Genomic DNA, 23,260 nt, shown 5'->3' with positions numbered 1-23,260 from the left:
TTCCGTACCGTACCGTACCGTGCCCTCACCGTACCGGGGCCGGGCCGGGCTGTGCCATACCGGGGCGGGGCTGTGTGCGAGGCCCGGGCGGGGCCGCCGCCGCCCAGCGGCAGGTGCGGGGCCGCAGGATGGCCCAGCGGGGCCGGGAGCCGCGGCCGCTGGCGGAGCGGGCGGCGGAGCTGAGGGTGAGCGGCGGCGGGGACCGGATCGGAACGGGACGGGGACGGGACCCGGACCCGGGGATGCCTGAGCCTCGGGCCGGGCCCTTTCCCCGGTGCCCGCCGGGGCCGAGGGAAGCGCGGGACGTGCGGGGCTGCCTGAGACGGGGCGGGACTGAAGGGAGAGAGGGGCCGCGCCTGGGTCCGGGGCGGTCTTGGTGGGGTGCGGGACCGTGTGAAGGGTCCCTGTGGGGATGGGGGCTTCCTATGGGTGCCTCCTGGCAGGCTGTGAGCTCGGGGGGTCCCTGTTGAGGTGTGGGGCTGTGAAGGGGGATGGGGGCTGCCTGTGCGGAGCCCGGCAGGGTGCGGTCCATGGGGGGCTATGGGATGGTTCACCTGCAGGGTAGGAAGGGGTCTCCCTATGTCTCTGCGTGTGATGCCCGATGACCCCCGTGTTGTTCCAGAACAAGATCGTGGACCGGTGCGAGCGGCTCCAGCTGCAGAGCGCTGCCATCGCCCGGCACGTGGACGAGGTGCTGCCGGCCAAGGACCAGCGGGTCCTGGTGAGTGCCGGGGGTGCCTGGGGCCGGGGCTCGGTGCGGGGCGGTTCAGCCGCGGGCAGAGCCGGCAGGGGCGGTCGGTGCTGCCGGCGGGGCTGAGCAGGGCGGGTGTTCCCCGGCAGAGCGCAGCCAGCGCGGCGCGGGAGCGGGTGATCCAGAGGCTGCTCTTCGTGGGGAACGCGTGCGAGAACGAGGAGCAGCGGCTGCTGGAGAGGGTGCACGCGGAGGAGGAGCGGGCGCACCAGAGCATCCTGACCCAGCGGCTGCACTGGAGCGAGGCCCTGCAGAAACTGGCTGCCCTCCGAACCTACCTGGTGGACATGATCACCAGCCTGGATGACCAGGGCCTGGTGGTGAGTACTGCTGCTTGTACCCAGGGACAGCGCCGCCAGCCCAACGGTGACGTAAGCTTTTAATGATGGGTCTCAAATACAGTGTTCAGCAGCTTGCTGCACTGATAGCATGGAGGCAGAGCCATACAGGACCTGCATTTGCAGATCTAGCTCAAGGAACCTCCTTCACCTGGTTCCTTAAGTTAGGAACTGGTGGCTCCTTCCCCTGGAAGAGGAAGCATCTGCTCTGCCCACTTCTGCTTGCAGTGAGGTTCAGAAGTAGCCAGGCTCAGGTCTCCCACCCTGAAGCTGCCAGCCCTCAGAGGCCCTTTGGCTGGACAGCCAGGACAGCTCTGGGTTGGGAGCTGCTCTTACAGCAGTTAATGGAGCCACCAGTTTTGTAGGGCTCTGTTCAGTTTTAACCACAACATGACCCTCAGGAGCACCTGCAGCTCATCCTGAGAGCCTGCCCTGTTTCCTGGCCCATCTCTCCTAAGGGTGTTTACTGTGCACAGCAGCCAGTGCTTCCCTTTGCTCAGTTCCTCCTCTGGCTGTTAAATCATCTCAGTTTACTGAGGCGAGTCCTTGGAGGCACTCACCTCCTGCCTTGCTCTCAGCCTCTGCTTGTCAGGTGTAACCTGTGAAGAGGGGGCAGCAGCTCTGCTGGCTCCCATGGGCAGAAGGCAGATGCTGCTCCTGTGGTGGGAAATGCAGCTCCAGTCCTGCCACAGCCCCTTGGCTGGCTGGGCTGCGGCCTCACTGGGGAGAGCAGGGGGTGGAAGGCAAGATCCATCCCATGCCTGTGGCAGAAAACAGGGGGACCCTCAGATTCTCCCTTTGCCACGTAGTGGAGGGGAAGTGGGGCTCACACATTCCTCACCTTGGGATGTTGGTGTTGGTGCTTGTGTCTGTCAGGAATCGATACGTGTCATGCTGCAGGACAGTGAAAGGCACACAGAGCACCCTGCAGCTTGTATTTGAGCAGGGATCAAATGTTCTCCTAGCACTTTGTCAATGGAGCTGTATCCTGAGCACACACCACTGCCAGCGGGTGCCCAAACAAGAGGGACTGACAGGAGGTTCTCTCTTGACTCTGGTCCTCCACAGCTTCACCCCTCACTGGCAGCTTTGGGGGGTGCTTGCTGCAAGCACAAGGTGTTCCTGCAGCATGCCCTGATGGGATAAGGGACAGGGGGACCTCAGGGCTGGGGTTCTCAGGGTGCAGTGCATCTGTCAGGTGCAGACAGGCTGGTGCCTAGCAGAGGGTGTGGAATTAGAGCTGAGTCCTGAGTCAGGGAGTGGAGAGTGCTGCAGCTGGAGAAAAGGGGTGCTGGTTCCCCCTGCTGCCCATGGCAAGCGCTGGGGTGAGGAGTGGTTTCTGTGGGTCAGGAAGGAGAACAGTGCTGCCTGGGTTTGCAGTGCCCAGCCTGGGTTTGGGGTTTTATCTGTGGGCATTGCTGCTGTGATGATTCTTTCTCTCCTTGTCCCCAGCATGCAGAACAAGAGATCTTCGAGAGGTTAGTGCCTGACTGCTCCCGGTCCTTTCCCTGCTCCAAGCTTGCCTGCACCCCTTGGCTCCCGCTATGAGCAGCATGCCCTTGCTCAGGCAGCTGGTGGCACCCCTCCTTCCTCCCTCACGCTGCTCTTGTGGGGTTCAAGGACACACAGTAGAGATCCCTCTTTGCTTCACATGCTGCTAGAGACAGAGGTATCTGACACCTAGAAGCACTGTATGCACAATGTGTTTTTGGATGCACTGGCTCTTGCATATGGGGGACCTTCTCCAGCTCCCCAGAGAACTCCATGGGGCTCACGGGGAGATGGAGCATGCCTGACCCTGGCCTGATGGCAGGAGATGGGATGCTCCATCCCCAAAGCTGGAGCGCTCCATGCCTGGGGTTGCTGCTGGCACCGCATTGCCCAGAGCAGCAGCGTGCCCAGACTTGCACTGCCTCCTTCCCTGAGAGGCAGGATGCACTGAGGGTGAACCAAGGGCTGATGTCAGCATTCCAAGGCCAGGTTGGATGGGGCTTGGAGCAAGCTGCTCTAGTGGAAGGTGTCCCTGCCCGTGGCAGGGGTCGGAACTGGATGAGCTTTAAGGTCCCTTCCAACCCAAACCAGGCTGGGATTCTGGGATTTCTAACAGTCATCACCAGTAACATGGGGCTGCCCTTGCCTGAGAAGACAGTGTGGTGGCTGCATTTTACAGGCATTGATTTCTGGGGCTGCTACAAGGCTGCTGCCTGGCACTGGCTGAACTCTGCTGCCCAGAGGACTTTCAGGGGTATTTTTGCCTGGACCCTACCTCTGGAGAGCAGGAAATGTGCCCCAGCACATCACAGCAGCCCGTGCCAGAGCCTTTACTTGCAGCCATGAGCTGTGTGTGCTGCAGGCCATGGGGGCCCAGCAGATCCCCCATCTCCTGCCTATGCTCTGTGAAATCTGGAGTTGCTCTCTTGTTGCATCCCCCCTGCTTTGAGCCAGCCTTTGTTGGTGCAGGGGGAATTCTGGCTCTCTCCCAGCGGCCTCTTCATTGTGCTCCTCTTGTACCTGAATGCCTGCTCTCAGATGCTTTTGCTCTGTGTCAGGCGAGTGAGGAGGCTGTTGGCTGAGGCTGCTGGGATTGTACTTAAAACACTGAAGTCCTTTCAGAAGGGGCTGTAATTGAAGCCAACCGAAACTATCCCTTTTGATAAGGGCTTGCCTAGGAATTCCTGCTGTAGTTGCTCTGTGCTCCTCTTGCAACTGCTCCAGCTCGCATTTCTTCCATAACCTCTGGTGATCTCTATAAACACCTCCCAGCTCTGGTCCATAAATCATTGTATTTCAAAATACCTCTTGTTTTCCCTTGCTAGGACAGAGGTGGCGGAGGGAATCTTAGAGCCACAGGAGTCCCTGAAGTTAAACTTTAACCAGACGTGTGTTCAGAGTCCACTGCTGCATCGACTGTGGGCCTCTGCTGTTCTCTGCTGCATCACAGGTCAGTGTCTCCTGCAGGTCCCACACTCCCTGGGCATTCCTGTACACCCACTCACGTTGTGCCCAAAGAGACATGCTGATGCTGTCCTGATGCCTGCCCAGCCCCTGCCATTTGCCTCCAGCCAGGGGGGCAGCAGCAGTGGTTGGGGAGGGGCTGCAAGCAGCTGGTTTTGGCTAGGAGGAGAGCTGGGGTTTGGAAGGATTGTGCCTTGTATCAGCTCTGTGGCTGAGCCCCATTTGGTTTCTTTTGCTGTTCCCTGGGTCGCCGTCAGCACTGAAGCTGGTGCTGCTGTTAGGAACCTGTCACAGAAATACTTCACTGTGAACAGCACTGGCCTGCTGGTGGTTTAAAAAGAGGTGAAGTCACCCATGTGGTGTCTGCGAGACACTGACCTGCTGGAGTGGGAAGGGAGGGAACGCAGTAGCTTTCTGATCCTAAGGTGAGGCTGTGGCTCTGCACCGCCGAGGTTTGTTCAGCTCCTGCTGTACAGCTGAGGTTCCATGGGAGGTGTTTGTGCTCGGGGCAGGTTTTACCAGGCTGGTGTTGGCTGTGTTGAGCAGGGATGAGGGCTTGCTTCCGGCTGCGCTCTGCTCCAGTGGCTGGTTGGGAGATGTTTGCTTTTACTCCTGCTTTCAGGCATTTCAATTACATCCTTTGTTCCTCAAAGGTGGCACCATCCTTCACAGCCAGAGAACATTTGTCCTGTGCCTGGTGAGCAGGCCCTGGGGTGACCTTTCAAAGCTTCTGCATTAACTTCTGATTTTGGCTCATCTCACTTTTGATGCTGATGAGCAGTTTCCAGTTTTCCCTGTTTCCAGTTTTCCCTGTTTCCAGTTCCTTCTCAAAGGTGTGCACTTCTGGCTTTTATTGCTCTTGTGGTTTTGTGTGTTAGCTTCAGGACCAACCGCCAACATCATTCACTTCTACTACAAACTCTGGTCTAGCTCTTCCTTTGGGATTAATTTCCCTCTCCGTGTCTGAGTGCTGGCAGTTGTGCAAACTCTTGTGCTTGCAACATCTTGATAGTTCAGAGCCATTGAGTCAAGCAGGAAACCTTTCCATGATTCTCTTTGTTTTCACATGTTGTTGTTTGTGTTGTATTCCTTTCCCCATAGCCTCCCCATGAAATGGAATGGCTCTCAGGCATTCAGCTCTTGTAGTGGTGCACTTCACACACAGTTCATTCTGTTTAGCTTTACTTGGGTGGGTTTTTGTCTGTTGTTCCATTTGACGTGCCATTACTGCATGCCGAGGATGCCTGCCGTACCCTTGCATACCTCATTAGTCCATAGTGCACCCAGGACCTAGCCTTAGAGATTGAGTATTAACTGTGATGGTCCTAGCTTTCTTCCAGAGACAGTGATGGTGTGTTTCACACGGTGGACCCTCCTTCCAGAGACAGCTGAACAGGCATCACTCTTGTTTGTTTGCTTGGAAACAGGAAAGTCCTGGCCTTGAGGGTTTGTGCTGTAGCCTCTCAAAACCTGCAGGCCAGCAGGAAACAACCTCCCCTTCACACTCAAAACTAAACACGGGTCCTTTGATGTCTTCACTTGGCATCCAGCCTTCTGTGTTGCCTAGGTTTGGGGTTCACAAGGGCCTGTAGGGACAGGCCAAGGGGAATGGCTTGAACCTGTCCGAGGGGAGACTGAGCTGAGCTCTTAGGCAGAAGCTCTTCCCTGTGAGGGTGCTGAGGCGCTGGCACAGGGTGCCCAGAGAAGCTGTGGCTGCCCCATCCCTGGCAGTGTTCAAGGCCAGATTGGACACAGGGGCTTGGAGCAAGCTGCTCCAGTGGAAGGGGTCCCTGCCTGTGGTAGGGGTTGGAGCTGGAGGAGCTTTAAGGTCCCTTCCAACCCAAACCAGGCTGGGATTCTATGATACCATAGAGCACTTGCTGGCAAATGACTCACCTGCTCCAGCCTTGTTTCCTTGGCAGTTTAAGGCATAAAATGGGTGCAGTGAGGGCAGAGAAGGGCAGGGCAAGGAGGGGCACTCACAGGTAGAAACTCTGTCCCCTGGGAGCAGGTGAGTCAGTTGGGCATCGGCCTCATCTCTTGAATTTACAGAGGTGGCAGACACTGGTGTAGTTATTCGGGACTCACACATGGTCTGCTGAGGGGTTTCATGCAGTGTGAGCAGTGCTGGGTGCTTTCACCCATGGGTTTGCAGTGGTGCAGAGCCCTGATGGGTGCCAGTGTCCTGCAGCCAGCCTGGCTCTCGCCCTGGGCTGCAGCTCACTGGGTTTGTGCTGTGGTGCAAGGGCAGCGCCTTCATTCACAGCAAAACCAAATCATGGCCGTGCTCATCTCTAATGCGCAGTGGTTCCTCCTTCCACTGTTCCCAGCGTGCTCGGTTGATAAATAACTTGGGCTTTATAAGGAGGACAGGGATTTCCCTGCCCAGCCCTCTCCATTCCTCCTCATTCCTGTATTTCCAGCTCTGCAGGATTTCTGCAAAGAGCCCTCCCTCCTTGTGCAGGCTCCTGACTCATCCAGGCTAGGGGAGGAGAAGTCAGGTCCTGCTCACCCACAGTGGGGGTGGGAAGGGACACCGGAGCTGAGGTTTGGGTCGCTCCCAAAAATGGGATGAGCCAAACCCATGGAGTTCTGATCTGTGGGGATCTGGGCACGGGACAGGGTAAGATGAGCAGTGTCTTGGTTCAGCCTGGGGAAGAGAGAGCTCCAGGCAGACCTTAGAGCAGCTCCAGTGCCTAAAGGGGCTGCAGGAAAGCTGGAGAGGGGCTTGGGACAAGGGCCTGTAGGGACAGGCCAAGGGGAATGGCTTGAACCTGCCCGAGGGGAGACTGAGCTGAGCTCTTAGGCAGAAGCTCTTCCCTGTGAGGGTGCTGAGGCGCTGGCACAGGGTGCCCAGAGAAGCTGTGGCTGCCCCATCCCTGGCAGTGCTCAAGGCCAGGTTGGACACAGGGGCTTGGAGCAAGCTGCTCCAGTGGAAGGGGTCCCTGCCTGTGGCAGGGGTTGGAGCTGGATGGGCTTTAAGGTCCCTTCAACACAAACCACTCTGTGATTCTATGATCTACTCTGACTTGGTAGCAGTTGTAGTGCAAGGGGGGAGAGGTGCCAGGTAAACTCTGGGCTTTGTCGAGTCTGCTTTGAGAGAGGAAGCTGCAGGGAGCTGCTGTGCTGGCCCGTGTCACCCCGGGGGGCAGATGGGCTCCTCCAGAACAGTGTGCAGGGGGAGGTTGGTTGTTGATTGTGTTTCTGATGGCCAGGACTTCTTCAGGTGGTGGCCACCAAACCGGTGCTCACAGCGTGACTCCTCTTGCAGGCTCACAGGAGATTCACATCGATGAGAAAACACTCAGCCCCCACCTCAGCCTGTCGGAGGACAAGAAAACCCTGACCTTCAGTCCCAAGAAAGCAAAGGTGGACTTGGACGGCCCCGAGCGGTTTGACCACTGGCCCAACGCTTTGGCTACTGCAGGTTTCCAGTCCGGAGTCTGTGCGTGGAGGATCAGCGTGGACAAGAGCTGTGCCTACAAGCTGGGGGTGTGCTACAGCTCCCTGCCACGGAAGGGCTCTGCCAACGAAGCCCGCCTGGGCTTCAACGCTGCCTCCTGGGTCTTCTCGCGCTACGACAGGGAGTTCAGGTTCCTGCACGCCGGGCGCCTGCAGGCCGTGGAGCTGCTCAAGGCTCCGGCAGAGATCGGGGTCCTGCTTGACTTGGCAGGAGGGGAGGTGTTCTTTTATGACCCCGATTCCTGCACCATCCTCTTCTCCCACAGGGAGACCTTCACAGAGCCTCTGTACCCTGTCTTCGCTGTGGCACACGAGAGCATCTCGCTTGTCCAGTGAGCGAAGCATTGGGCTCGCTGAGGGGGTGAATATGCAATTGTATGTACAGTGACTGTATATGCACTATACAGTACCTTTGTGGGGGAAATGAGACCACACAGGACCTGCCTTCGGACTACATGTGTTCTCCATGTGTTTGACAGCAGCTTTTTCCTCCTCCAGGAGGATCACCCACCCAGGGTGGGCCTGGCTCCATCATTTGATCTGTTATTTAATTCCTCTCTGACCAGTGGCAGTTCCCCGCCTGATGGTGGGCTTCGTAAAGCAGGAGAAATAGGGAACGTTTCCTGCTTGACTTGACAGCTCTGGATGTGTGTTTGGAGGAACAGAAGGGAGGAGGCACATGGAAAGGGACTCAGTGGGACACAGCTGGTGACATGCTTCGGGAGGAGCAGGGACAGTGCAGGGGGCTGTCACCTGTGCAGACCTATGCTACGGCAGGGGCACCCCAAGGGGCTGTGGGTCCATGAAGGAGCCCATGGCAGAGCAGAGGAGGAAGCAGCAAGGAGAGCACAAACCCCACCTGAGCTGCTCCTTACTTTGGCAATGGTTTGAGGGTTCAGTGTAATGTGGCAAAACCCCAGGGAGCTGATGTTAGGCCCGGAGGAAGGAGAGGTGTTGGGCTGAAGTTGAGCCCAGGGAGAAGGGTAGGTAAGGTGCTTCCCTGTTTGAAATTTGTCATCTTTATTGCTCAGTGCCCAAATTGGTACAGTTTAATTAGCAGTACATTAAATGACGTGAAATTGCCCAGCTTCTGTTTTGCCGGCAGCAGGAGGCCCACAGCCACTGTTGGGAAGAGGGTGGTGGGGTGGTCAGTCTGGGGTACACTGAGGTGATCAGGACTGTGTCTGGGGGCCCTGCATGGGCAGACCAACCTGCAACAGACCAACTGGGGGCTGCTGGAGCCTCCCCCCAGCGTGACTGCAAAGGCATAAACCTCAAAGGCTGCCTCCATCCCTCCTGCCAGAAGGAGCCTGTGGAACACAGCCTGACCCAGGCCCCGGCTGTTAGGGACAGACACCACCGCTCACCTTGCCCAGTGTTTGAGAGCTGTGGAAGCAGCAGCACTAATGATTAGTGTCAGGTACACTTTATTGCAGGAGCCCTCTCCCGCTCCACAGGCAGCAGTGCTCCCTGCCCAACCAGCAGCAAGAAACCCCCCCGCTGGGGCCACTTCATGGCTCAGCAGCACCGGCTCTCTCCGCACACAGCTACTCCTTCTCAATCAGAGCCAGGAGGTGGCTCAGCGTGGGCAGGACGTGCTCGGGAGGCACCCCCGGCTCCTCGCCCTGCCCCGCAGCCCGGAGCAGGAAGCTGTGCATGCCCACGGCCCGCGCTGCCCTGTAGTCCCGGCTGTAGTCATCCCCGACGTGAGCTGCCTGCCGGGGCAGGACCCCGCCGAGCCGCAACGCCTGCTCGAAGATCCTCGCGTCCGGCTTGGCGCAGCCCGCGGCCTCGGAGGTGAGCACGAAGTCGAAGTGGTGCCGCAGCTCGCACTGGCAGAGGATGCTCTCCAGCCGGTTGTCGAAGTTGGACACGACCCCCATGCGGAAGCCGCGCCGGCGGCACTGGCTCAGGGTCTCGCTGGCGCCCGGCAGCGGCTCCCAGTTGCGGGCGCTGCAGTAATCGTGGTAGAGCTTCTCCGCCATGGCCGTGAGGACGCTCTCGTCCTGCACGCCCGAGAGCCTGAAGGTCTGTTTGACAACATCCACCCACCACTGCCGGGAGCTCAGCCCCCGGCCCTGCCCGTAGTTGGGGAAGCGCCGGCCCTGGGCCCCGTACGCCTCCCGGAAGGCGCGGCTGAGCGCCTCCGGCTGCACCCGCACGCCGTGAGCCCGGGCCTCGGCCGCGTAGCTGTGCCCCAGGGGCTGCCGCAGCCGCAGCAGCGTGTCCTTCACGTCCCACGTCAGCAAGCGGAGCCGCAGCATGGCCTCAGCGGAGCTCGGCGCAGCGGGAGACCCGGGACAACGGGGAGGGCAGAGCCGGGGGCGCTGCAGGCTCACGCCGGTCACTGTCGCAGGGGTGCGGGAACCGGCCCCTGGCCCGCATCACACCCGCGTCCCCCGGGAGGGCTCAGGGTCATGGACACGACCGGAGGGGCCGCCCCGCTCGCAGGCCTGCGGGGCAAAGAGTCCCAGGGCGGGCGCTGAACCCCCCACACCGTGGGTGCCGCAGCGGGGAGCGGGGCTGTACCGGGGCTGGCCGGGGCGAAGAGGGAAGGAGCGGGGCGGCCGCGGGGGCTCTCAGGGTCCAGGGCTCAGGCGCGATCGGGACCCAGAGGCAGCCCGTCCCCACCCACCTCCGCCGCGGAAGCGCCGCTGCCCGCCCCGGAAGCTCGGCCCGGCTCAGGCCCGCCCCGCCGCCGCCTCCTCCCGCAGCCAGCGCAGCAGCTGCGGGGTGAAGTAGGTGATGATGGCGTCGGCTCCTGCGGAGAGAGCGGGCGGATGGAGCGGCCCCGCGGCGGCAGCGGCCCGGGCCCGTGCCCGGGGCTGGGGCAGGGGCAGGAGCTCGGGCTCTGTCTCACCTGCGCGCCTGAAGGCCGTGACCGCCTCCCTGACCGCGGCCTCCAGGGTGAAGGCTCCGGCCTGGGCCCCGTGCCACAGCATGGCGAACTCCCCCGAGACGTGGTACACGGCCAGCGGGTGCGTGGGGTGCTGCGGGCAGCGGCGGGCTCAGGCCTCGTGTCCGCTGCCCCCCCTCACACAGCAGCCCCAGCCCCAACGTGAGGCCCGCAGTGACCCCCCCCCTTGTCCCAACCGGCCCTCCCCACCACACACCCTCACTGCCCTGGGGACACCCAGCGCCCTCCCCAGCTGCAGGAGCTTACTCGAGCCTTGACGTCCCTCACAAGGTCCAGGTAGGGCATCCCCGGCTTCACCATCAGCATGTCGGCTCCCTCCCGCACGTCCCGGTCCTGTGAGGGGAACGCACAACCCCAGCAGCTCGGGTACAAGAACGCTCCAGCAAGTCCATGCTTTCAGCCACAAGAGCCCACAGAGGGGCTGTGATGGGGGAGGCAAAGCTCCCTCCCACCAGACACCCGGTGCTCCGTGGTTCTGTTCCATCCCTGCAGTGCTCAAGGCCAGGTTGGACACAGGGGCTTGGAGCAAGCTGCTCCAGTGGAAGGGGTCCCTGCCTGTGGCAGGGGTTGGAGCTGGATGGGCTTTAAGGTCCCTTCCAACCCCAACCAGGCTGGGATCCATGACCCAACACCCCGGGACACAGCAGGGTACAGGATCACCAACTCCAGAGCTCCCAGCACAGTCCTCGGGCCCGCGCTGGACACCAGCTCTGCAGGCTGATGGGCCTCGTTTCTCTTGCTTGTTGAAGGGGAAGACCCGTGGCCGTTCTGCTGCCTCCTGCTCCCTTTTGACCCCAAGAGCCCTGACCTTGCTCTCCCCAGGGCCTGCTGAGAACTTGTCACCACACGGGAGGGTGTTCTGGTCCCCGCAGCCCCAGCCCCACTCACCCCCTCACTCACCACAGCACGCATGGCCAGGCCCCTGGCGCCCGGTGGCAGCTGGTAGCATCGCCTGTCCCCAAAGGCAGGTTTGGACAGAGCAGCATCCCTGGTGAGAGGCGAGGCAGGGCAGGGGATGAGGACCAGCACCGCTCCCCCTGCCTCCCACCTCATACAGCTTCAGAAACATGAGCACAGACCAGGACAAGCACCTGAGGGGGGTCTCCTGACCCACCTCTGTGCCCCAGGATCACTTGGGGAGGTACAACAGGCCAGGCTGAGCTGGGCTTCAACACCCACTGCCCTCCCCATGCCCAGATGGGGTAAAATCGTGTCAGATGTTTTCCTTTTGCTCTTTTCCAAGGCAGGTTCCTCAGAGATGCCCCACCAGGGTCAGGCTGTTCTTGGGACAAGGTACCAGCTGACCAAGCTGAGCTTGTCCCTGAAGCCACCCTTTGGGGCAACACCAGCTCCTGTAACTGTCCTCCTCACTGCTTCTGGCAGCTCCCTATGTACCTGCATTGCCACCAATGCCCTGGACACGCAGGTGACCAGGGTAGTCTCTGTTCCACCCCTGGTTTTCCCCCCAGCCTGCCTCTCCTGGGCAAGGTACATTTGTCACCCTTTCCCATTGGGAAGCAGGAGTGTGATCTAAAGTGATCTGGCTCTGACCAAGCCCCCTTCCCAAGTAGCTGCCTGGGAATGCAGCTCCCGGCAGAGGGACAGACCCACCTGAAGGGACAGACCCACCTGAAGGGACAGACCCACCTGAAGGGGCAGACCCACCTGAAGGGACAGACCCACCTGAAGGGACAGACCCACCTGAAGGGACCATAGAAGCACGAAGCAAACTTGGCGCTGTAGCTCATCACTGAGACCTGCAGAGGAGAGCGGAGCTGTGAGGGCCGGAAGGAGGGTGCTGCATCCCAGCAGCAGGGCAGAAGCGATTCCCTCCCATGGCTGATCTATAACACATCCACCTTTCCGTGCCAGAGCCCTGGCACCCCAGTGTCCCCACATTCAGCCAAGGACATTCCCTTCCTGTGTGCACACAGACAGGAAAATGCCTGTGGCACATGGAATAACAGAGTGGTTTGGGTTGGAGGGGACCTTAAAGCTCCTCCAGCTCCAACCCCTGCCATGGGCAGGGACCCCTTCCACTGGAGCAGCTTGCTCCAAGCCCCTGTGTCCAACCTGGCCTTGAACACTGCCAGGGATGGGGCAGCCACAGCTTCTCTGGGCACCCTGTGCCAGCGCCTCAGCACCCTCACAGGGAAGAGCTTCTGCCTAAGAGCTCAGCTCAGTCTCCCCTCGGGCAGGTTCAAGCCATTCCCCTTGGCCTGTCCCTACATCCTGGGCAAGGCAGGGGTTTGCTTCCTCCACTGCTCTCCCAGGTCCTGTGGTGGCACAGGCTCCCTGTGGTCATCACTCCAGCCTCTGGCTCATGCAGTTCCTGAGCTCACCTTGTTGCCCAGGTCATTGGAGATCAGCGCTGCCTTCATGGCCGCGATGCGCCCGTCCATCATATCTGAGGGGGCAACGATGTGGCAGCCTGCAGGGAAACAACAGGCACAGGAGTACCTGAGGCTTTGGCTTTGCCTGTACAAGGAGCAGGAGACCCCAGTGCTGAGGAGGTCCTGGCTGCCTGCAGCTCCCCCATCTTGGAGCAGACCCCTCCCAGCTGGAGCCAGGCCCCGTTTGCTGTGTGTCCAGCTGAAAGGGACAGGGGACAGGTCTGAGCCTGGGTACCGCTGCGGGGGACCCTCACCTGCTTTGGCATAGGCCAGCGCCACTTGCGCCAGGCGCTGACAGCTCAGCTCGTTCTGGATGGTGCCGTCCTCGCGCAGGATGCCTGCGAGACAAAGCCGGGTTACACGGGGGCTAGACGGGCCCTGCCTCCATCTCTAGGGAAGGAGATGGCTCTGGGGACAAGCTGTGAGGATATTCAGAGCAACAGCAGGGAGTGTGCCAAGAGAGATGGGTAAGGACCAGGAGACCAACAACCACATGAGTGCTCTGGGGAAGGGAAGATGGATATGGGGACACAGATGAGTGCTCAGACAGACTCAGATGGCCAGAGTGGCTGCCTCAAGCACCCATGCCTCCCACCCTGCTGTCAAAACCTAGGAGATGTCTCCCAGGCTCAACTGCATCAGTACTGGGGAGCCCAGTCCTGGTGCAGGGGTTGACCCCACCAGCAGATGGTGCTCCTCAGCAGAAAATGACCCCCCCCTGAGATTCCCCATGCCAGGAAAATGCCTGAGGAGCAGCGCAGGACCCAGGCTGTGCACTCACCGCAGTGCCCATGGGAGGTGTAAGGGCACAAGCAGACATCACAGGCAATCAGCAGCTCTGGGAAGGTGGAGCGGATCTTCTTGATGGCCAGGATGGCAGGAGTGTCCTCTGCATCAGCAGCAGAGCCCTCCTCGTCCTGTGGGGACAGAAATGCTTCAACACACACAGCCCAGGGCTTCCCACCCACTCCTCCATGGCAGAGGCTCTGAGCAGGGACCCATTTCTGAACCCTGAGGCCCTGTCACACCGGGCAGTGTAAGCACCAGCCATGGAAAAGGGTGATGGAGTTGGGACTCTGAGCAGCCAGTGCAGGTCTCAAGCCCACCTGCAAGAGCTTTCACTACAGTCTCCCATCCCCATCCTGCTCTACTGGGTGAGGTGCAAGCAAGGCCAGAGACCCTGAGCTGATCCTGTTTGATCATCAGAACCTCCCTGGCCCCGCTCTGCCCTCCCACACCCCTGTGGTTACCCCCTGCCACCACCCTGCACACTGACCTTATGGACCTTGCTGGGCACCCCGAAGATGAGCACACACTTCAGACCATCCTCAACAAGGGGACGCAGCATCCCCTCCAGCTTGTTGACTCCATACCTGAGAAGAGCAAAGGGAAGGGGCTGCCAGGCACCCGCTCCATGGGCGAGCTGGTCTGTGCCTTGGGTGCTGGACTGGGAGCGACCCAGCATCCAGAGCAAGCAGCAGCTGGAGATCCAGGGGACACGCTGCCTGAACATTGTGAGGAACAATCCAGGACCTTATCTGGGAGTACAGGAACATTATCTACCCGGCATGGACACTCTCTGCTCTGAAAGGCCAAGCATGCCCTGTCCTTGGACCCCTTATCGTGGTGTCCTTGTGGCAGATCCAGCCCACCTCCCCATAGGAACACCTCCTGGGGCCTCTGTGACCACAACCCTGCTGATGAAGACAGGAGCAGATGAAGCAGATGAAGACAGGAGCTGCCAGTCCAACAGGATCTCATGCAGGACCAGAGCCCATGTCCTTGCACAGGTTTTCCAGCTGCTGCTGGAAACCCCAATTCCAATTTCCCCGCTGAGCCCACACAATGTACAAGTGCTCTGGGCCATCGTGGGAGCCTGGCACTATCCCTGCCAGTACTGGTACTTTCCCGGCACTCCAATATGATTCCCTCCACTCCTTTAGTGGATGAGTGCTCCTGCCCTGCCTGGTGTTGAGGGATCCCCAAGGAAGGGACCAGAGGGTTGGAAGCATCGCTCCTGGCTCATGCTCATCTCAGGCCATGCATCAGCCCTGCTTGGGCATGGCGCACGGCAGTGACTGCCATGCAGCTCAGCAGAGCTGGACTCTTACCTGGCTTGTCCAGGGAGGCTGGGGATCGGCTCCACTGCATCAGGGCTGTCACTGCAGGAGGTGGATGGGATAGAGACCTGAAGACTCGGCGTGAGGATTTGACCCCCATCCCAGGCTCATCCACTCCATGGGGAATCTGAACCTATCTAAACCGGTCACCCTGAGCGTGGTCCATCCCCAACCCAGAGAGCCAGGGCTCACTCACGTGACAAAAATGGGGTAGATGAGGTTGGAGGCATCGAAGGTGGTGGCTGTACACTGCCAGGAGCGCAGCACAGGGTGGAAGTAGCCGCTGTGGAGAAGGGAATCCACCTGCATCGTGGAGGCTGTGGAAGGAGGCTCTGAAACACCAGAAGAAGCTATCAGGTTGGTGACCGGTGGTGCCCTGGGAAGCTGCTGCTGTCGGAGCATGTGAGGAGGGGGCCGAGATCCAGGCAGCCATGGCAGGACCATCCCTGTCCCTCACCAGGCACACACAGAGAGCACGAGCTGCATCCCAGCCAGCTCCATCCCAGCCCTGCTGGGGGGTGCTGCAGGACCCGCAGCAGCAGTCACGTAAACAGGGATGATGCTGATTCCTCCCCATGAAACCCCCCAGTTCTGTGTATGAAACCACCAGTTCACAACCACCAGTGTCCCCCTGCAGCAGAACCCTCCCCAGGCTCCCTCTGGTTTGGCTGGTACAGCTGTAACAGTTTTCTATCAGTGAGATGGTCTTTGCTGAATTCATTTCACTTTTGCTTAATGCTGTGTAAGTTGTTTGATACAGATTTGTATACAGTGAAGAGCTGCTCTATGTAGCACAATGTTTTATGGCTGCAGTGTATAGGTGCAGTTACAGAACAGTACAGGCACTGGATGGGAGAGCTGCATGGGATCACCCTGAAGACTCCACGGCTTTAAACCCCACAGCTACCCAGCTCCAGTGGCCACTTGCTGCAGCAAGTGACAGTGAGGAACACCAGGGAGGTGGCAAACTGACTGCAGAGGTTGCAAAGAATGCACAGAAATGAAGTGTTAGCTGTGTTAATGCTGGAACTTCTGTAGCAGTGCTTTCTTCTGTAACAGACCTGGTAACAACTCTGTGATGGGACCGCTAAGATTTAAATTGCCCCTAGAGCTGAATTCTCACCACCGTGGTGTGGATGAGCGTGATGGAACGGCTGTTTGGCCGCAGCACAGCAGGGAGCAGCTGTTTGAGCCCTGGGAACCCCAACCTGGACCACAGCCTGTTTGTACAAGCAGCTTCAAGGACTCGGGCTGGCTGCTCTCACAGGGCTGCATCCCACAGGCGCCTGTGCAGGGAGACAAGAGCCAAGTCCCTGCTGGAGACCAGATTGTTCTGAGAGCTGGAGACTTCTGAAAGAGCGAGCGGATTCCTCCCCTAGTGCTCCATGGCGGGGGGGGGCTGCCCTGAGAGGGGACATGAGGACAGGAGCTGGCCTGGAGCAGCCCTGGGGTCCTCAGTCCTACCCCTGGAGGGATTCCCCAAGCAATAAACCTCATGGACCTGCTGCCGGGGAACAGATACAGCCCAGGGAGAATGCTTTACAGCAGCACCCACGGCAGCAGGGAGCAGCAGAGCTGTGCAGGACATGGCTCCATCCTGCAGGAAAACCTTTAATCTGAGGTGTTCACACACTCAAGATACTGCAATGCTGAGCCAGGTTCTCAGTCTGTACCAGAGCACACGGGCATCGTATCAAGTCCAGGGCTTGACCTGAGTCTCGCTTCTGCTTTGGGATGGGCAAAAGGCACCTCTCGGTTACTTACAGGTTCACACCTACATAAACGCTGTATGAAGAAGTTGGATGGTGCTCGGGGGGTTGCAGACCAGCTGGCAGAGTCACAGCATCGCTTGGCAAGTCATTTTTAGCCCTTGGAAAGCTGCTGCTCTGCCCTGACTCACAGGGAAGGGGCCAGCCCCGGCCTGAACTGCAGCTGGCAGCTCCAGTGCAGTGGCCGGGCTCCAGGCTGGGTCCAGTGGAGAACAAAGGGCTCAGTGAGCAAAACCCACCTCGAGAATCCCAAAAATGCTTTTAACAGTTAATCCCCAGGAGGAAGGGGCAGGGTGGAACCAGAGGCACCTGACTCTGTGCAGGGCAGATAGAGGCCCCAGCTCGGAGGCTGCGCTCACTGGGCAAGGAGGGGACAGGGACAGGGCTGAATTGCAGAGCAGAGATAACAGCCGGGGGGTGGCCCCAGCACAGCCCTGCCTGCTGTGAGCTGGGGGCACCGGGGGCTCCTCACCAGCCCCATGTGGAGCTGCACAGTCCCTGTGCCCAGCCAGAGCACCCGTCTGGATGAGGGCACCAGGATCTTACAGCCTCTGTGTGATGCACGGGGAGGGCCAAGGGAGATGCAGAGTAAGGGCTGCAAGAGTGCTGTGATAAGGGGACACTGCACCATAGAGTCACAGCATGGTTTGGGTTGGAAGGGAGCTTAAAGCTCCTCCAGCTCCAACCCCTTCCACTGGAGCAGCTTGCTCCAAGCCCCTGTGTCCAACCTGGCCTTGAACACTGCCAGGGATGGGGCAGCCACAGCTTCTCTGGGCACCCTGTGCCAGCGCCTCAGCACCCTCACAGGGAAGAGCTTCTGCCTAAGAGCTCAGCTCAGTCTCCCCTCGGGCAGGTTCAAGCCATTCCCCTTGGCCTGTCCCTACAGGCCCTTGTCCCAAGCCCCTCTCCAGGTTCCCTGCAGCCCCTTTAGGCACTGGAGCTGCTCTAAGGTCTCCCCTTCAGGAGCCTTCTCTTCTCCAGCTGCCCCAGCCCAGCTCTCTCAGCCTGGCTCCAGAGCAGAGCTGCTCCGGCCCTCATCCTTCCCTGCACATTACCTCAAGTCCTGCAGACACTCAGTGCTCAGTGGATCTGCAATTACACCGCAGCATCACACGCTGCTCCGTGCTTTACCGAGCAGAACCCGTTCTGTCCTTACTGCGCTATCGAGAGCTGCCCTTGCCCCCTGCACCCAAGCGGTGTCTCCTTGCCCGGCCGGGCCCTACCCCTCCGGTTATCCCGATCTCCAGCCTCAGAGCAGGCCTATAAGAGGACGGGGTCGGGGACAGAGGGATGGGAGCCGGGTAGAATGCCCCGCCTCCGGTGCCCCTGGTCCCGATCCCCGTCCCTGTCGCTGGCACTCACCCGCCGCCGCGTCCTGCTCCGTCCGTATAGAGTCTCCCAGCGCCGTCTCTCGATTTGCATAACCCCGCCCCCTGGTTAGCATAGACACGCCTTATCAGTGCGGGATATTGGCGGGAAGTCTCGCGCGAAATAGCGCGGGAAAGGTCTTGGAGGCGGTGCGGAGATGAGGGAGGAGGGATTTGGGGTGCTGGGCCGGTAAGGGGGCAGACTTTGGGGTTCTGAGCCGGATGGAGCAGGGCTTTGGGTGCTGGGGGGAGGAGGAGGAGGCAGGTCTTAGGGTGCTGTATGTGGATCTGGAGCCCGGGTTTGTGCTGCTGAAGGGGTTGGAGCAGGGCTTTGGGGTACTGGGCAGTAAGGAGGCAGGTTTTGGGGTGCTGCAGCAGAACCTTGAGCCAGATGGTTGAGCTGGAGCAGGTTTTGGGGTTCTGGTGGTGTTGCGGCAGGATTTAGATGCAGAGTTTAGGGTGCTGGGTGAGCTGGAGAGGTTTTGAGTTTCTGGGGGTGGTAAGGGGGCAGGTTTTGGGGTGCTGAGGGGGGATTTAGATTGGCTCTCTACCCAGATTTTGGGGTTTGGCAGCAGGGCTTTGTAGTGCTGGGGGTGTAAGGAGCCAGGTTTCGGTGTGCTGTGGAGAGATCTGGAGCCAGGTTTTAGGTGCCTTTTGGGGATGTTCTTTGCTAACTGGAAGGCTCCAGGAAGGTTTTTCCAAGCCTCCCCTGGCTCCAAATCTGGGCTGCAGCAGCCTCCAGCCTCACTTCACTGTGAGACACTCCAACAGCAGTTTGCTTCTGCCCTCTCCACAAGCTCATTATTGACAGGAACAAGAGACTCCGCTTGTGTAAAAAACCCTCTGGCTTTTATTTGGATATTGTTCCCTTCCAGAATATGCACCCAGGTATGAAAGGAGAGGAAAAAAGGACAAAGAGCTAGCAGAAAGGCCTTTTGTCACTGGGGATCTTGGGAAGATGGTGTCAGCTTTGCCTGTTCATCTGACTGCGCGTCAGGAGCCAGACAGCACAAAGTCTGTGTTGGTTCCGTTTTCTTCCGGAGCTGGGCTCTGCACAGGCACAAAGGTGGGAAGCTCTTGGGGGCGGTTCTGCATCCACTTCATGGTGAAAAGGATGTTCTGTTCCTCACAAGTGCTGTTTAAAACTGCACATCAGTGAAACTCACAGGTTTCACTTCAACATACCTAAAACTGCCCCTGATTTCCCTAGTTAAGTTCAAACATTTGGTTTATCAGTCTTCAAAAAGCTCAATAAAGCACTTTTCCCTAAAGGACCCTTATTCTAATGGGTATTTTCTCAGAGAGAAAGGCATCAAAGCTAACAAGAAGTATAAAAGCACAAACCTACATGAGTACAAGGAACACACACAGCTTGTTTCAGTCCATCTGTCATGAAGGAGCTTTGGAAAGCCCCGGGCCTGACACTGCAGCCCAAGAGCCCAGCCGGAAGCAAGGCTGTGCCTCTGGGATGGTTGTTGAAGGCTATGGAAGGATCTGTGAGGCAATCAACCCATTCCAATCAGGTAAAGAGAAAAACCTACTCAAACCAACAAGATCCACCTCTGTTCTACCCCATTTTAACCCACTGCAGCTCTGCAGGGGAGGGAGGTGAGACTGTGAGCTCCACTATAACACCCCAACCGAACTCCACTCTTCATTCTGATTCAGATCCTAAATAGAATTCCTCTGGGTCTCCCAGGGCTTTAAAGACAAAAAACAGCACTTTCAGTACTCGGTTTACATCATAAAGCGCTGTGAAGTTCATTGGTTTGGGTGAGTGAGGTGAATGGGCCACTGGCTCTTGTGCAGTTGAACCTCGTTGCTGCATATGACCAGTGTGGTTGAAAGACACAGCAGCTCTGACAGAGATACAGCAGGAGGAAAAGGCACAGCCAGAATGCAAGAAAACGAAGGAAAATAAAGCAAGTCACAGGGATAAAAGCTTCAGTATTCAGCTTCCAAGCCCTCTGACATCATCAGGGAGATTCTAAACCCCAAAGGGTTAATGACCTATTTGCTTCAGCCCCTGACATACTTTAATGAGCTTATTCAGGTCTCTCAAGTTCTTGCTCCAAGTATTTCTTCTGTCCTCTATTTCAGAGCCAAGCCAGTGTGAAAAGCTCAGTCCTGTCATTGTTCAGCCCCCCCAGCACAGGGAGGAGTCCTTCCACCAGAGAAACTTTAGCAGGAGTCCCTCATGTCCAAGCAAAGCTTTAGCCAAAGTCCTTTATGTACAAGTTAAAGCCAAAAGGGAGAGGCTGCAGAGGAGCAGAGCAAAGCTCTACTGGAAGCAAGAGGGGACACAGCAGAGTTGATTTACAGTGTTTACAGCCCTTTGACCAAAACTCAGTGCCTGCACACATCAGTGAGCTCAGTTGTCCACCTCTTCCTCATCATTCTGCTCTTCTTCATCCATCCTTTCATCATCGTCATCATTCTCTTCCTCTCGGCTCTTATCCTGCTCCTCTGAGTCTGCCTTCTTGTCTTTGTCTTTCCTTGCTTCTTTCTTTCCTTTCTGTTCGCGCCTGTAAACTAACAGAGAGAAAGAGAACACTGAAAGACAACAGGTTGGTGCCCCCATGGCACGAACCACACAGCAGCTGGAGTCCCACGGCCGCTTCAAAGGGCAGTGGCCCCACAGCAGCCACTCACCCTATTGTCTGAGCTGTGCTGACCAGGAAATCAGGCTAAGTTTCAGCAGAAACCTGCTGAAAAGGATGCAGGAGCTCACATTTAGGCAGCACCTAAGGCTTCCCTTAGATAAACATAATAGGGGGGTGACAGCAGATGAGACTTTCTCAATCCTCATCAGTTGTGACATACAATGTTATCCCAGTCCTGTTAGGGCGCACATTAGTTATCCCCAGGCAGTGTAGGATGCTGGGCAAAGAGAAGAGAAACAAGACAGGCAAGTAAGTGTTGCTTGTCCAGTGCTCGAGGAAAACAGGGCTCAGTGCTACAGAGTCCCCCCACGTGAATGAGGCCGGTACCTTCCAGTGATTCCTTCAGAGGGGCTACAAATCGCTGGAACTCCATCTCCTCCATGGCAGAGAGAACATCACCAGCATTCAGGGTTTTCCTCTTCCCCTTCATGGCAAAGTTATTTGCACTAGTCAAAAATGAGTAGAAGGAACTGGTAAATGGCTCCAGTTTAGTCTTGTTAAAGTCACAAGCAACTTAAGAAAAGAACCCATCTCTCAAACATCTGGGGTTCTTGAATCTCCTACTAGCAGTTGAAGGTACCTCTCTGTCTACATTGGCTGTTTATTGGCTGGACCTTTTCCACAACTAGGGGGAAGGAGCAAGTCAGAACGTTGGCTGCAGGGTGACAATTCCACAAAGCCATTCCATACCCAACACCAGGGGAGCAACTGCCTGCACACCACCGGAGCTGCCCAAGGAACACTGCTGTGTCCTCTGGGGTGATAAGGCAGGCTCCTGCTTGCCCTAAGGCTGCTGTGTGGGGAACAGCCTGGAGAGGGAACCAAATGCTCCTCCCTTTCCTGGGAAAGGCCACACAGCTGTGTTCTAAGGGAATGGCAGCCCGGGACCCCTCCTGTTCCTGGCAGGGAAGGGTCTCCATGTCCAGAGCCCAAAGCTGCTTTCTCTGGGGTAGTGAAGAGCAGCCAGAACCCCACTGCTGTGATCTGTATACTGGGCTGCACTAATGATGGTTTTGTTGATATAAACAGGCAATCCCAGCCTGGTTTGGGTTGGAAGGGGCCTTAAAGCTCATCCAGTCCAACCCCTGCCACAGGCAAGGACAGCTTCAACTACATCACCAGCACTGCTTATGTAGCACAACAAATTCTTACCATGATGTTGCATAAAGCACAAACACACTCGCTGCTCGAGATATCGCACTCCGAGCTTCCTTGGAAATGTTGACTCCATCAGGAAGCTGAAAAACAAATTCAGCTTTTAGCAGCAGCTCCTAGAAATGACTTAAACCTGCATAATTCATGTGTCAGCCACAATAAGGCATTTGGAGGACTCAGCACAACTGGAAGTGGAAGGTTGGTCTCGGTCACTATCACAGCAACTTTGACGCCGGCGGGAAACCAACCTCAGTTTGACTGTGCTCTTCTAAATGCAGTGGGCTACCGAGGAGCAAAGACACTTTTGGATCAGGGATGGGTTTGACCACTGACTTGGCAATTTGTCTGATGGCTCCCAGGTTCCCAACACAGACTGATCCCTGGCACATCTGGATCCATCCAGCCACAGCTCAATGCTTGGGACCAAACAGACCTCTAGTGACTGGGGTTAGAATCCCAGACTGGTTTGGGTTGGGAGGGAGCTTAAAGCTCATCCAGTTCCAACCCCTGCCACAGGCAGGGACCCCTTCCACTGGAGCAGCTTGCTCCAAGCCCCTGCGTCCAACCTGGCCTTGAACACTGCCAGGGATGGGGCAGCCACAGCTTCTCTGGGCACCCTGTGCCAGCGCCTCAGTACCCCCATGGGGAATAATTCCAGGCTCTCACCAGGACCCGGTTCCCTTCGCTGTCCGGACACAGCCCCAGTGCCCCGGGACTTCGCTGCCGCCGCGGAGTGGGCCCGCGGGGCTCACAGCCCGGGTCCGTCCCTCCCGCAGCCCTCCCCGGGCCTGGGCCCGTTCTGAGCAGCCAAACCGCAGCTCAGCGGAGCCCCTTCGACTGCAGCCCGGGGGGAACTCGCTCCTCCATCCCGGTGCGTCCCGGGCCCGGCACCCACCGCCTCCTTGATGATGCGGGTGATGACGGCGTTGGGCAGGTTCAGGTCCTCCGGTCTCTCTGCCATGCTGGGCCGCCTGCGGGGGCAGGGAACGGGGCTGTCACCGGGGCGGAGGGAGCGGGGGAAGCCCGGGGGGGGGTCACGGTGGCTCCGGGCCCGGCCGTACCCTGCCCGCACTAAAGCCCGCGCTCAGCCGCTGCCCTCTGACCCTTCCCGGCGTTCCCGGCCCTTCCCGGCGTGCAGCGCGGCCGCCGCTGCCTGGTAACGGGCGGGCGGAAGCGGCGGCGGAGCGGGAGGGAAACGGCCGGGATGCGCCGGGGTCAGCGGTTGCTTCTCGGGGAGACCTTGTAGTGAGGGTGCTGAGGTGCTGGCACAGGGTGCCCAGAGAAGCTGTGGCTGCCCCATCCCTGGCAGTGTTCAAGGCCAGGTTGGACACAGGGGCTTGGAGCAAGCTGCTCCAGTGGAAGGGGTCCCT

The 23,260-nt window shown here is 58.5% G+C and overlaps 4 protein-coding genes across 4 annotated transcripts; 1 reads left to right on the top strand and 3 right to left on the bottom strand.

The window, feature by feature from the left end:
- Positions 1–66: 66 nt before the first annotated feature.
- Positions 67–7,960, top strand: BSPRY (B-box and SPRY domain containing). The gene is made up of 6 exons (XM_061377958.1): positions 67–185; positions 623–721; positions 841–1,071; positions 2,542–2,567; positions 3,906–4,030; positions 7,316–7,960. Exons 1-6 carry the CDS (start codon positions 129–131, stop codon positions 7,840–7,842), a joined length of 1,065 nt encoding a protein of 354 aa, XP_061233942.1. The 5' UTR covers positions 67–128; the 3' UTR covers positions 7,843–7,960.
- Positions 7,961–9,001: 1,041 nt separating this feature from the next.
- HDHD3 (haloacid dehalogenase like hydrolase domain containing 3) lies at positions 9,002–9,919 on the bottom strand. Its single transcript, XM_061377995.1, has one exon. The coding sequence runs from the start codon at positions 9,768–9,770 to the stop codon at positions 9,054–9,056; it is 717 nt and encodes a 238-aa protein (XP_061233979.1). The 5' UTR covers positions 9,771–9,919; the 3' UTR covers positions 9,002–9,053.
- Positions 9,920–10,132: 213 nt separating this feature from the next.
- On the bottom strand, positions 10,133–17,030 carry ALAD (aminolevulinate dehydratase). Its single transcript, XM_061377956.1, has 12 exons — positions 16,945–17,030; positions 15,133–15,266; positions 14,928–14,978; positions 14,093–14,189; positions 13,598–13,733; positions 13,071–13,154; positions 12,766–12,854; positions 12,125–12,180; positions 11,324–11,411; positions 10,670–10,756; positions 10,367–10,496; positions 10,133–10,267 (listed from the first exon to the last, which is right to left on the bottom strand). The coding sequence occupies exons 2-12, from the start codon at positions 15,243–15,245 to the stop codon at positions 10,188–10,190; spliced, it is 1,011 nt and encodes a 336-aa protein (XP_061233940.1). The 5' UTR covers positions 15,246–15,266; positions 16,945–17,030; the 3' UTR covers positions 10,133–10,187.
- Positions 17,031–19,748: 2,718 nt separating this feature from the next.
- On the bottom strand, positions 19,749–22,863 carry POLE3 (DNA polymerase epsilon 3, accessory subunit). Its single transcript, XM_061377981.1, has 4 exons — positions 22,786–22,863; positions 21,888–21,973; positions 21,063–21,181; positions 19,749–20,604 (listed from the first exon to the last, which is right to left on the bottom strand). Exons 1-4 carry the CDS (start codon positions 22,849–22,851, stop codon positions 20,444–20,446), a joined length of 432 nt encoding a protein of 143 aa, XP_061233965.1. The 5' UTR covers positions 22,852–22,863; the 3' UTR covers positions 19,749–20,443.
- Positions 22,864–23,260: the final 397 nt, after the last annotated feature.

The sequence above is a fragment of the Neopsephotus bourkii genome, unplaced genomic scaffold (genome assembly GCF_033783945.1).
Source record: "Neopsephotus bourkii isolate Nb327-2 ecotype Australia unplaced genomic scaffold, CSIRO-AGI_Nbou_v1 NB_1761, whole genome shotgun sequence".
In the NCBI taxonomy this organism is placed as follows: Eukaryota; Metazoa; Chordata; class Aves; order Psittaciformes; family Psittacidae; genus Neopsephotus; species Neopsephotus bourkii.
Note: the sequence above shows the minus strand (reverse complement) of the source record. Positions and strands in the feature narration are given on the sequence as shown.